The sequence below is a fragment of the Saccopteryx leptura genome, chromosome 11, assembly GCF_036850995.1.
Source record: "Saccopteryx leptura isolate mSacLep1 chromosome 11, mSacLep1_pri_phased_curated, whole genome shotgun sequence".
Taxonomy (NCBI): Eukaryota; Metazoa; Chordata; class Mammalia; order Chiroptera; family Emballonuridae; genus Saccopteryx; species Saccopteryx leptura.
This window is the reverse complement of record NC_089513.1, coordinates 43,618,025-43,632,215: the sequence shown is the minus strand read 5'-3', so window position 1 is coordinate 43,632,215 and position 14,191 is coordinate 43,618,025. Positions and strand designations below refer to the sequence as shown.

Sequence of the window (14,191 nt, the reverse complement as noted above, 5' to 3'; positions counted from 1 at the left end):
ACCTAACCTGAAAAATACAGGAAAATAACTGAAGAAAAAATAAATGAACAGAGCTCCAGGGACCTGTGAAACAATAATAAAAGATCTAACATTTTTATCTTCAGAACCGCAAAAGAAGAGAAGAAAGAGGTTGAAAACATATTCAAAGAAATAATGACTGAAATCCTGCTACTTATGACAGCATGGATAAACCTATAAGACCTTACACTTAGTGAAATAAGACAGACAAAGAAAGCCAAATAATGTATAATCTCACTTATGTGCGGAATCAAAAACAAAATTGAACTCATACAAACAGACAGTAGAATGTAGAAAGTAGAATGGTGGTTACCAGAGGGTAGGGAGAGGGAAATGAAGAGATACTAGTCAAAAGTTGCAAGCCTTCAGTTATAAGTTCTGAAGATCTAATGTACAGCATGTGACTATAGTTAATAAAATACTGTATTTCATACTTGAAATTTACTAAGAGAGTAGATCTTAGGTGTGCTTACCACACACTCATGAAAAAAAGCTAATATATAAGGTGGCAAATGTGTTAATTAACCTCATTGTGGTAATCATTTCTCAAAGTATATATCAAATCATCACATTGTATGCTTTAAATAGATACAATTTTATTTGTCAATAAAGGTGAAAAAGGAAGGAAGAAATGAAAAATGGAAGGAGGAAAAGAAAGAGGGAAAGAAGGAAGAAAGGGAGGGAGGGAGGAAAGAAGGAAAGTTGGTGAAAGTATAAACCTGATTCAAGAAGCTTGAAAATTCCTAAATAGGCTAAATCCTAAAGAAATCCACAACAAATGCCTGTCTGCAGCCCAGACAGCTTTCCAGACTCCTATCTCGAAGTGCCTCATTCACATCTCTTCTTGGATGTCCAAATAGATTTCAACCTTAGCATGTCCAAAATAACTCCCACAGTCTCCAACATGTCTGTAAAAAGCAGTTTCACTTGCCGAGACCAAAAGTCTTGGGAATCACCCCGAATCCTCTATTCCCTCACACTCCGCATTCAATCCATTAGGAAATTGTGGCAGCTCTATCTTCAAAGTATACCTGGAATCCAATCACCCACTTCCACTGCCACCAGTGAATTATCCTAACAAGCTTCTACATTTGCTCCTCTGTAATCCACAATAGAATCACCAGGGAAACTCCTTTTAAATATAAATAAGATTATATCATTCCTCTGCTAGAAACTCTGTGATGGCTCTCATGTCACTTAAAAGCCAAAGTCCTTACATGGTCTTTGAGACTGTCTGTGGTCGCTCTGACCTCTCCTCCCGCCACCTCTTCCCTCACTTGGCTCTAGCCACTCTGGCCTCCATACTGCTCCTTGTACTTTCCAGACAAGCCCCACCTTAGGGACTTTTCTGGGCTGTCCTGTTTGTCTCAGTGACAGATTACATATCTAACTCTTTCACCTGCTTCCTCAACAAGCCCTCTCCTGACCATCCTAATTAAAACTGCAAATCATTCTTGTCTCTGGCAAGATCTTTTTACCATGATCTACTTTTTCATTTTTCTATACCTTTTCTCAGCTTCTAACATGTCATATTCACTTGTTATGTATATTTTTGTTAGCTATCTCCCAAACTGGAGTAAAAGTGCCATGAAGAGAGGAATCTTCCTCTCTTTTGTTCCTTCTGGTATCCCAAATGCCTAAAACAGTGCCTGGTACATAGGAGGTACTCAATAAATATTTGTTAGAGGAATAAAACAGAATAGATGGAAGGCATTCCTTGGTCTGAAAAAAGAAATAAATAAGGGCATTAGTTTACTATTGCTGCTTAACTAACTACCACAAACCTACTAGCTTAAAACAACATCCATTTACTGTCTTGCTCAGGGTCAAGGCTACAATCAAATTGTCAACTAGATGACTGGAAAGACCCATTCCCAAGTTCCCAAATGTTGTTGGCAAAATCCAGCTCTTTGTGGTTGTAGGAGTGAGGGCCCTACTGCAGGCTGGAGCCACTTTTAGTTTCTAGAACCCAGCTCTTAGGTCCTTGCCATCTCCACGGGCAGTTACAACATGGCAGTTTTCCCCTTCAAGGTCAGCAGGAAATTTTCTCATGCTTCGAATCTCTCCCTTCAGATAGGGCCAGTCCCTTTTGAAGGCTCTCCTAATTAGAAGAGGTCTGCCAGGATAAACTCCCTTTTGATCAATTGACTTGGGACCCTAAACACATCTGCAAAATCCTTTCATCTTTGTTCTATAATGCTAACTACTCCACCGTAGTTACAGTGCTGCCCACCCCCACAGGAGAGGATTACACTGGACATTTACACCATGGGGTTGGCCTACCACAGGAGTATAGACCAAAGTCAGGTTCCAGGGTGAACCAGCTGGCCAAAGAAGGCCAAAAACTACAGTGGTCAGTGTTCACAGAGTCAGGATTTTCAGGAAAGAGAATGCTATCAAAATATTTTTTCCAGCCTGGTCTGTGGTGGCGCAGTGGATAAGAGTGCCGACCTGGAAAGCTGAGGTCGCCTGTTTGAAACCCTGGGCTTGCCCGGTCAAAGCACCAAGCAACCAATGAACAGCTAGAGTGAAGCAACTACTTCTCATCCCGTCCCCCCTTCACCTCTGTAAAATCAATAAATAAAATCTTCAAAAAATATATTTATTTTTCCAGCACTGGCCAGAGAGCTCAGTTGATTAGAGCATTGTTCCATACGCAGAAGTTGTCAGTTCAATCCCCAGTCGGGGCACATACGGGACAGATCAATGTTTCTGTATCTCTCTCTCTCTCTCTCTCTCTCTCTCTCTCTCACTTCCTCTCTCTCTAAATCAATAAAATAAAATTTAATTTAATTTAAAAAATATTTTTCATCCCTATGTTCACAGCAGCATTAATCATAACATCCTAAAGGTGAAAATAACACAAGTATCCATTGACAGATGAACCGATAAACAAAATGTGGTGTGTGTGTGTGTATATGTATATATATATATATATACATATACACACACACACACAATGGAATATTAAAAAGGAATTCTGATACATGCTACAACATGAATGAACATTGAAGATATTTTATACTAAGTGAAATAAGCCAGTCACAAAAGGACAAACACTATAATTCCACTTTTTTGAGGTACCTAGAGTAATCAAATTCACAGAGACAGAAAGTAGAATAGTGGTTTCCAGGAGGTGGGGGAGAGAGGGAAATGGGGAGTTAACATTTAATGGGTAGAGTGTCAGTTTTGCAAGATGAATAGAGTTCTGGAGATCTATTGTACAACAATGTGAATGTACTTCACACTACTAAACTGTACATTTAATAATGGCTAAGATGACAAATTTTATGTTATATGTACTTTATCACAATTTAAAAAAACAAAACAAAAATATCTTTACCCATGAAACTATTTACAGCCATTTTTTAATTCATTTAATAGACAGGCACAATGCCTGCATCGTTACGTGTTCCATGCATGGTGTTGAGGAATGCAAATATTAACGTAACAGGCTTCACGATGATTCGTGCATTAAAACTGAAGTTTGTGTTCTAAAATAATAATTATTATATCAAAATCACCATAGAGACAATGGTCCAAATGAATTTTCCCCATTCCAGTTGGAAGCATAACTTACCTGCCCTAGATCCAAGGTGACATTGACTCTGTTGTACTGTGTGCCAGAGGAGAGAGGAGGGCTTTGCCACCAACGTTCAGATCCATCAATTGCATTGGTGACCGGATGTGCTTTCCTGGGATCCTCAGAATTGCAATAGTCACAGAACTGCCCCTAAGGGGAAACAAAAAGTAAGCTCTTTTTTTTTTTTTTTTTTTTTTGTATTTTTCTGAAGCTGGAAACCGGGATAGACAGTCAGACAGACTCCCGCATGCGCCCGACCAGGATCCACCCGACACACCCACCAGGGGGCGACGCTCTGCCCACCAGGGGGCGATGCTCTGCCCCTCCAGGGCGTCGCTCTGTTGTGACCAGAGCCACTCTAGCGCCTGGGGCAGAGGCCAAGGAGCCATCCCCAGCGCCCGGGCCATCTTTACTCCAATGGAGCCTCGCTGCGGGAGGGGAAGAGAGAGACAGAGAGGAAGGAGAGGGGGAAGGGTGGAGAAGCAGATGGGCGCTTCTCCTGTGTGCCCTGGCTGGGAATCGAACCCAGGACTTCTGAGCCAATCGGCCAGGGCCAAGTAAGCTCTTTTTTATGTTCAAGTAATTTTGTCTTATCAATTTAGTAAAAGAGATAATCAAAACAAAGACTGTTTTATGTAGCTTAGAAATGTCAGCTGTTGAAGTTAATTGTAATGTATTCTGAAGACTACAAGATTTCCTCTTTTTCACTTAATCTTAAACCATATCACGTGTTTACACTTCTATTTGTTTTCTCAGATATAGATTCTATTTAGCTTCCATCGTTTACAGCAGGGGTCCCCAAACTTTTTACACAGGGGGCCAGTTCACTGTCCCTCAGACCGCTGGAGGGCCAGACTATAAAAAAACTATGAACAAATCCCTATGCACACTGCACATATCTTATTTTAAAGTAAAAAAAAAAAAAAAAAAAAAGGAACAAATACAATATTTAAAATAAAGAATAAGTAAATTTAAATCAACAAACTGACCAGTATTTCAATGGGAACTATGCTCCTCTCACTGACCACCAATGAAAGAGGTGCCCCTTCCGGAAGTGCGGTGGGGGCCGGGTTAAATGGCCTCAGGGGACCGCATGCAGCCCACGGGCCATAGTTTGGGGACCCCTGGTTTACAGCTTTGTGTTTCTTGTCCCTTATGATACTTTACGAAGAGCAAAGTATCTGGGGATGCAAAGATCTGTCTCTTAAGCCAATCCCTTTTTTTTTGTATTTATTTATTTATTTATTTATTTATATTTTTAATTTTTTTGTATTTTTCTGAAGCTGGAAACAGGGAGAGATAGTCAGACAGACTCCCGCATGCACCCGACCGGGATCCACCTGGCACGCCCACCAGGGGCGACGCTTTCCCCACCAGGGGGTGATGCTCTGCCCCTCCAGGGTGTCACTCTGTTGCGACCAGAGCCACTCTAGCACCTGGGGCAGAGGCCAAGGAGCCATCCCCAGCGCCCGGGCCATCTTCGCTCCAATGGAGTCTTGGCTGCGGGAGGGGAAGAGAGAGACAGAGAGGAAGGGGGGGTGGAGAAGCAAATGGGCGCTTCTCCTATGTGCCCTGGCCGGGAATCGAACCCGGGTCCCCCGCATGCCAGGCCGACGCTCTACCGCTGAGCCAACCTGCCAGGGCCTTCAGCCAATCCTTTTTACTGTTTATATCCTGCTGTGTGTAAGTTCTGTGCCAGGGATGCAGGCCCAGTGGAGGTGTGAAGCACAGCAGTCCCCCCTGAGCCGTCAGGGATACAGTCCAAGACTTCCAGTGGATGCCTCAAACCACACATAGTACTGAACTCTACTATGCTTTCTCTTATACATACCTGTGATAAAGTTTAATTTATAAATTAAGCACAATAAAAGACTAACAACATTAATTAATAGTATAATTGAGCAATTGTAACAATATACTGTAAGAAAATTATGTGAATCTGGTCACTTGTTTCAGGGGATTCCTTGTTGAAACCTTTGTATAGGCTCAATGCTTTCTGACCCAATACATCACCATCAGTCAGAACATGTCTTCTGTTCCTGTCTTCCACAGACAAATTTGATACCTTTTCCAGTTTAACTAAGGGCTTAGCACACACTATGGCTGCTATAATTTTTGCAGTGTGAGGTACGACAACAAAACTGGCACAAATTTCTTTTCTCTTCTTCACAGTTTCACAGAAAGAAGATTTATTCTTATCATAAATCTCAGCAATTTCACTATACAATTTTTTCTTTCTTTCCTTAAGTCAAGAACTTGCACTTAGAGGAAGAACTTGACAATTCTCTTTGGCATATCTGAATTGCCAGCATCACTACTTTTGCATTTTGGGGGCTATTATTAGGTAAAACAAGGGTTACTTGAAAACAAGTGCTGTGGTACCAAGACAGTCAATCTGATCACCAAGATGGCAGAAAGTGTCTACAGCGTCGAGACACTGGACAAAGGAAGAGATGAATTACATCCCGGTCAAGATGGCGTGAGATTCCATTGTGTTACTCAGAATGGCATGCAATTTAAAACTTATGAATTGTTTCTTTCTGGAATTTCCCATTTAATATTTTCATTTCACAGTTGACTACGGGTAACTGAAACCACAGAAAGCAAACCTGCAAATAAGGGGAGACAATTGTATGCAAGTAATCATAAAGGAAGTGGGTACAGCAAGAGTATAGAGTAGACCACTGGGTCAGAGACCATCGATATTCCATGGGCTCAGGAAAGGAAAGGTAAAAGTGGTGGAATTTAAGCTGACTGTGAGGATAAACAGGACGTTAAGTGGCAGCAAGCAGCAAACAGGGAAGGTGTTCCTGTGGAGAAACAAACATGAGCAAAGGCACAGAGGCCAGCTGATCCAGTTTTAACAACAGCATGTGTAATAAAAGGCAGGGCTCAAAGGGAAAACGGGGAAGATGGGCTCGGCTCAGGATAACACAGTGAGAAGTTTAGTTAATCCAGTTCGTAAAGGGGAATCCATTTTTAACCGGAATGATTATCTATTTGGTATTATCATCTATAACTTCTTACTGAATTACCCTTTTTTTTGTAGGCATAATCTCATGATTTCTGTTTTGTTTGTTTGTTTGTTGCAATGCAGAATTTTATAGCCATTACTATCTAAGAAGCTGAACATAGGTCTTTCTTATATATTGAATATATTTCAACTGGGTCAAAGGATATGCTTTTTTAAAGATTTTTTTATTTATTGCTTTTAGAGAGAGGAGAGAGAGAATGGCATGGGGGAGGAGTGGGAAGCATCAACTCATAGTTGCTTCTGCCTTGACTGGGCAAGCCAGGGGTTTTGAACCTGTGAACCCATCATTCCAGGTCGACGCTTTAACCACTGCCCCACCACAGGTCAGGCGTGGATCATGTTTACCTAATGATGGACTTCACATACTGAACTACTCTGCTCTCAAATTAAATTACCTTAGGACAGAACCACCACATAAGAGGTAAGAAAAGAAGCAAACTTATAGCTACAGCCTTCCCTGAGAGAACTAGTTATCCAAGTTAGTATCAACACTGACATTGGGAAGGTTCACAGATATAATAAATATATAAGTTAAAGATGAATACCTAGTATGTACCTTTCCCAAGTAATAAAAATAAGCCACACCATCTGTCTATTTCTCCAGACATGTCATCATAAAAAACCTTGACAGCAAAGACTATAAGTAATAACTTACCAAACCAATAATTTCAGAATTAATGGTTTTTCTAGATTAACTATACATATTAGCCAAGTTTAAGTGATACTTTCTTTTGCCATATAAAGTAAGTTCTAACAAAGCTCCCACAAGCTTAAGTTAAACAATAACAAACAAAAGTATAGCTTATACTTTTTCTTTGAAAATAAAGAAAATATATTCTAAAAATAATTATATATTTAAAAACTAATTTAAAATTAATATTAGGAAGTCTGGCTTTTTAAAGTTACTCTTAAATAGTCAAAATATTATTAAAATATTCCTTCTCTTTTCTTTCATTTATTTTCTTCTTGAAGTTTCAGTGATTTTTCACGCTACATTTCGCATGTCACATTTACTGCAAATCCACTTGCGTGAAGACTCAAAAACATTTGGCCCTGGATGGTTGGTTCAGTGGATAGAGCATTGGCCTGGCATGCAGCTGTCCCAGGTTCAATTGCTGGTCAGGGCATACATGAGAAGTGACAATCTGCTTCTCCCCCCATCTCCCCCTTCTCTCTCTCTTTCCCTCCCGCAGCCAGTGTCTCGATTGGTCTGAGCGTCGACCTCAGGAGCTGAGATGATTCGAGCCCCAGGTTGCCAGGTAGATCCTAGTCCAGGTGCATGTAGGAATCTGTCTATCTCCCCTCTTCTCACTTAAAAAACATAAAAATTTTAGTAGTACCCTGAAGAAAATCAGACTGTGGATTTAAAAGTGAAAAAAAAAATCAGAAGAATGACTTTTTAAAATGTTAAAATCTCCATTCAAATAACTTTTCCTCAGATCTTCATGGAGATTTGAATGCATGTGGAAACGCTGCACGGATGAGTAGACCTGGGGCTGAACAGCCTTCTCTGGGAGGCCAATGCTGTGACCAGTCTTGGAAGGCAGGGTTTCAGCACTAAGGAGCAGGATTTTAAGAGAAGACAACCTAGTGCTGCTTTATAAAAAAATGCAATAACTTATGACAGTTTTCAAAATAAATTTGTGGAGTAGAAGAGAAAAGAATCCATGGGTCTTCTCAGAGGTCAGATCACTGGCGCAATGCTTTCCTCCCCATGAGGATCATGGGAGAGACTACATTCATTTTCCTGTATCCACATCAGCCGATAACACTTATCGTCCTGGGTGGATGCACAAAGGGAAGGTCTTCTGTCTCTGTGAGCCTCAGCCACTGCTGATTCAACTTGCTGCTTTCAACAAGATTTGAAAGTGGAAACTGGGCAAAAAGATAGGAATAAGGAGGATTTTTTTAAAAAGCTGAACCAAAACCAGAGGCATGACATTTGGATATAAAAAATAAAATTGGTATTATTTGTAGATGATAAAATTATTTACATTAAAACCCCAAATGAGGGAGAGAAAAAGATGGCAGCGGAGTAGGTGGATGCACAGACACCCAGCTCTTGCCACCAAACTGGAATACAAATCAATTTAGGAAAAATCAGCATGAAAAACCAACTCTGAACTGCAAGAACAGCTCTCAAAAACCAAGGAGCAAAGAAGAAGCCACAAAAAACCTGGTAGGAAGCGGCTGAATCTCCCCTGCTTATAGGAACGGAGGGGGGGGGGTGACGCTGAGAGCCCAGAGGGGATCTCACACAAGGGAAAAGAGCAGAAACTACTGCTCACAGCCACTTGCCTGGTGACCAGGGAGCGAGGTGTGTGTTGAAAAGATCAGCTTATCTCCCAAGTGGAAAGGACAGGGAGAGGGACAGAATGTGAGGAGCTAAAGAATGAAGGAAGCGAACTAAAAAAGCTGACTCATCCATGCTGGAGGCAGCCATAGCTGGGGGAGGAACTGAACCTTTCACAAAACAGAGCTGAACTGCTTCCGGATCAGAGATCTCTGGACATCTATCCAGCTCCAATCAGCGCAACAAGACACAGCTGAAAACAAGAAATGGGGAGGAGGGGCAGTAACTCAGGTCTCTGAGATACACCTCCCCCTACTGAAGCTGAGAAAACACCCTGCCCCTAGTGAGATTAGCTGGCTAAAGAGGCCTTCAGAGTCTCAGGTTACACCCATCACATTCCTGGATAAAGTTTCAAGGAAGCCCCCTGCTGAGATCAGTAAACAAGACTATCACCTGTTAAGAAAATAAACAAATCAAGACTTCAAAACTGTCCAAATCTGAAAGTGGATTACAGATAACAGCTGATACCAACCCAAGAAGACCTAGAAATAACACAACTGAAAACTGGAGGCAGACAACACCAAGCCTAGACTCAACCAACTCTACAAATAAAACACCCAAAAACAGATAATGAGAAGACAAAGAAGTGCAATCCAAATGAAACCACAAGAGACACCTTCAGGAGATGAACTGAGTGATATGGAAATAATCAAACTTCCAGATGCGGAGTTCAAAATAATGATTGTAAGGATGCTTAGGGATCTTAGAACAACAATGGATGGTCATTATGAACACCTAAATAAAGAAATAGCAAGTATAAAAAAGAATCAGTCGGAGATGACAAATACAATATCAGAAATAAAGACCACAATGGAAGGAATTAAAAACAGGATAGATAGAGCTGAGGATCGAATCAGCAAGTTAGAGGACAACTGGAATGAAGGCATGAAAGCAGAGAAAAAAAGAGAAAAGAGACTCAAAAAGTCAGAGGAAACTCTAAGAGAGCTCTGTGACAACATGAAGAGAAATAACATCTGCATCATAGGGATTCCTGAAGAAGAAGAAAAAGAACAAGGGATAGAGACTTTGTTCAATCATATCATAGCTGAAAACTTCCCTAAATTAATGCAAGAGAAACTCTCACAAATCCAAGAAGCACAAAGGACTCCATTAAAGAAAAACCCAGCCCTGGCTGGTTGGCTCAGTGGTAGAGCGTCGGCCTGGTGTGCAGAGGTCCTGGGTTCAATTCCCGGCCAGGGCACATAGGAGAAGCACCCATCTGCTTCTCCACCCCTCCCCCTCTCCTTCCTCTCTGTCTCTCTCTTATCCTCCCGCAGCGAGGCTCCATTGGAGCGAAGATGGCCCGGGCACTGGGGATGGCTCCATGGCCTCTGCCCCAGGCGCTAGAGTGGCTCTGGTCACGACAAAGCAACACCCCAGAGGGGCAGAGCATCGCCCCCTGGTGGGCAGAGCATCGCCCCCTGGTGGGCATGCCGGGGGGATCCCGGTCGGGCGCATGTGGGAGTCTGTCTGACTGTCTATCCCCGTTTCCAGCTTCAGAAAAATACAAAAGAAAAAGAGAGAAACCCAAAGAAACCTACACCAAGAGACATTATAATTAAAATACCAAAGCTAAGCGATAAAGAGAAAATATTAAAAGCTGCAAGAGAAAAAAAAGTTATCACCTACAAAGGAGCCCCCATAAGGATAACATCCGACTTCTCAACAGAAACACTTGAGGCCAGAAGGGAATGGCAAGAAATATTCAAAGTAATGCAGAACAAGAACCTACAACCAAGACTACTTTATCCAGCAAAGCTATCATTTAAAATCGAAGGAGAAATAAAAAGCTTCCCAGACAAAAAACAACTCAAGGAATTCATGACAACCAAACCAATGCTGCAGGAAATGTTAAGGGGCCTGTTGTAAACAGATCAAAGTGGGAAAAGAATATAGCAAAAAAGCAATACACCTTTAAAGAAGAAAATGGCAATAAACAACTACATATCAATAATAACCTTAAATGTAAATGGATTCAATGATCCAATCAAAAGACATAGGGTAGCTGCGTGGATAAGAAAACAGGACCCATACATATGCTGTCTACAAGAGACACACCTTAGAACAAAAGATACACATAGATTGAAGGTAAAAGGATGGAAAAAAACATTTCATGCAAATGGAAATGAAAAAAAAAGCTGGGGTAGCAATACTTATATCAGACAAATTAGACTTTAAAACAAAGGATATAGTAAGAGATAAAGAAGGCCACTACATAATGATAAAGGCAGTAATCCAACAGGAAGATATAACGATTATAAATATCTATGCACCTAATATAGGAGCACCCAAATATATAAAGCAGACTTTCATGGATTTAAAGGGCGAGATCAACAGCAATACTATAATAGTAGGGGATTTCAATACCCCACTAACATCACTAGATAGATCCTCAAGAAAGAAAATTAACAAAGAAACAGCAGACTTATTGGAAACACTAGATCAACTCGATTTAATAGATATCTTCAGAACCTTTCACCCTAAAGCAGCAGAATATACATTCTTTTCAAGTGCTCATGGTACATTCTCTAGGATAAACCACATGTTAGGGCACAAAAGTGCTCTCAACAAATTTAAGAAGACTGAAATCATATCAAGCACTTTCTCCGATCACAACGGCATGAAACTAGAAATGAACCACAACAGAAAAGCTCAAAAATTCTCAAACACATGGAAACTAAATAGCAGGGTGTTAAATAATGAATGGATTAAGAATGAGATCAAAGAAGGAATAAAAAAATTCCTAGAAACGAATGACAATGAGCATACAACAACTCAAAATTTATAGGACACAGTGAAAGCAGTGCTAAGAGGGAAGTTCATAGCACTACAGGCATACTTTCAGAAGCTAGAAAAAGCTCAAATAAACAACCTAACCCTGCATCTAAAAGAACTAGAAAAAGAACAGCAAGTAAAGCCCAAATGTAGTAGAAAGAAGGAAATAATAAAGGTCAGAGCAGAAATAAATGACATAGAGGCTAAAGAAACAATACAGAGGATCAATGAAACTAGGAGCTGGTTCTTTGAAAAGGTAAACAAGATTGATGAACCTTTAACTAGACTCACCAAGAAAAAGAGAGAGAGGACTCAAATAAATAAAATTAGAAATGAGAGAGGAGAAATAACAACTGACACAACAGAAATACAAAATATTTTAAGAAAATACTATGAAGAACTTGTATGCCAAAAAACTAGACAACCTAGATGAAATGGACAAATTCCTTGAAACATACAATCTTCCAAAAATCAATCTGGAAGAATCAGAAAACCTAAACAGACCAATTACAACAAATGAGATCGAAACAGTTATCAAAAAACTCCCAACAAAGAAAAGTCTGGGGCCCGATGGCTTCACAATGGAATTCTACCAAATATTCAAAGAAGAACTAACTCCTATCCGTCTCAAACTATTTCAAAAAATTCTAGAGGAAGGAAGACTTCCAAGCTCCTTTTATGAGGCGAGCATAATTCTGGTTCCAAAACCAGGTAAAGACAACACAAAGAAAGAAAATTATAGGCCAATATCTCTGATGAATATAGATGCTAAAATCCTCAACAAAATATTAGCAAACCGGATCCAACAATATATGGAAAAAATCATACACCATGATCAAGTGGGATTTATTCTGGGGAGGCAAGGCTGGTACAATATTCACAAATCTATCAATGTGATTCATCACATAAACAAAAAGAAGGAGAAAAACCATATGATAATTTCAATAGATGCAGAAAAAGCATTTGATAAAATCCAGCACCCATTCATGATCAAAACTCTCAGCAAGGTGGGAATTCAGGGAACATACCTCAACATGATAAAAGCCATCTATGAGAAACCCATAGCCAACATCATACTCAATGGGCAAAAATTAAAAGCAATACCCTTAAGATCAAGAACAAGGCAGGGGTGCCCCCTTTCACCACTCTTATTTAATATGGTCCTGGAAGTCCTAGCCACAGCAATCAGACAAGAAGAAGAAATAAAAGGCATTCAAGTTGGAAAAGAAGTAAAACTATCATTATTTGCAGATGATATGATATTGTATATAGAAAACCCTAAAGTCTCAGTCAAAAAGCTACTGGACCTGATAAATGAATTCAGCAAAGTGGCAGGATATAAAATCAATACTCAGAAATCAGAGGCATTTTTATACACCAACAATGAACAGTCAGAAAGAGAAATTAAGGAAACAATCCCCTTCACAATTACAACCAAAAAAATAAAGTACCTAGGAGTAAACTTAACCAAGGAGACTAAAGACTTGTACTCGGAAAATTACAAAGCATTGATAAAAGAAATCAAGGAAGACACAAACAAGTGGAAGCATATACCGTGCTCATGGTTAGGAAGAATAAACATCATTAAAATGTCTATATTACCCAAAGCAATCTATAAATTCAATGCAATACCAATTAAAATACCAATGACATACTTCAAGGATATAGACCACATATTCCAAAAATTTATATGGAACCAAAAAAAAAAACACAAATAGCATCAGCAATCTTAAAAAAGAAGAATAAAGTGGGAAGTATCACACTTCCTGATATCAAGTTATACTACAAGGCCATTGTACTCAAAACAGCCTGGTACTGGCATAAGAACAGGCATATAGATCAATGGAACAGCACAGAGAACCCAGAAATAAACCCACAGTTCTATGGACAACTGATATTTGACAAAGGAGGTAAGGAAATACAATGGAGTAAAGACAGCCTCTTTAACAAATGGTGTTGGGAAAATTGGACAGCTACCTGCAAAAAAATGAAACTAGATCACCAGCTTACACCACTCACAAAAGTAAACTCAAAATGGATAAAAGACTTAAATGTAGGCCGTGAAACTATAAGCATCTTAGAAGAAAACATAGGCAGTAAGCTCGAACATCTCTCGGAGCAATATATTTGCTGATTTATCTCCATGGGGAAGTGAAATAAAAGACAGGATAAACAAATGGGACTATATCAAACTAAAAAGCTTTTGCACAGCTAAAGACAACAAGAACAGAATAAAAAGACAAACTACACAATGGGAGAACATATTTGACAATACGTCTGATAAGGGGTTAATAACCAAAATTTATAAAGAACTTGTAAATCTCAACACCAGGAAGACAAACAATCCAATCCAAAAATGGGCAAAAGAGATGAATAGATACTTCTCCAAAGAGGACATACAGATGGCCAATAGGCATATGAAAAAATG

General features: G+C 39.8%; 1 protein-coding gene across 2 annotated transcripts in view; it reads right to left on the bottom strand.

Moving 5' to 3' along the window:
- The window catches only part of LAMA3 (laminin subunit alpha 3), a 293,103-nt gene that overhangs the window by 260,091 nt on the left and 18,821 nt on the right, over positions 1-14,191 (bottom strand). For both annotated transcript variants that reach the window (XM_066352202.1, XM_066352204.1), the window contains exon 2: positions 3,599-3,751. In XM_066352202.1, the coding sequence (XP_066208299.1) occupies positions 3,599-3,751 (153 nt within the window). The remainder of the gene's footprint in view (positions 1-3,598; positions 3,752-14,191) is intronic.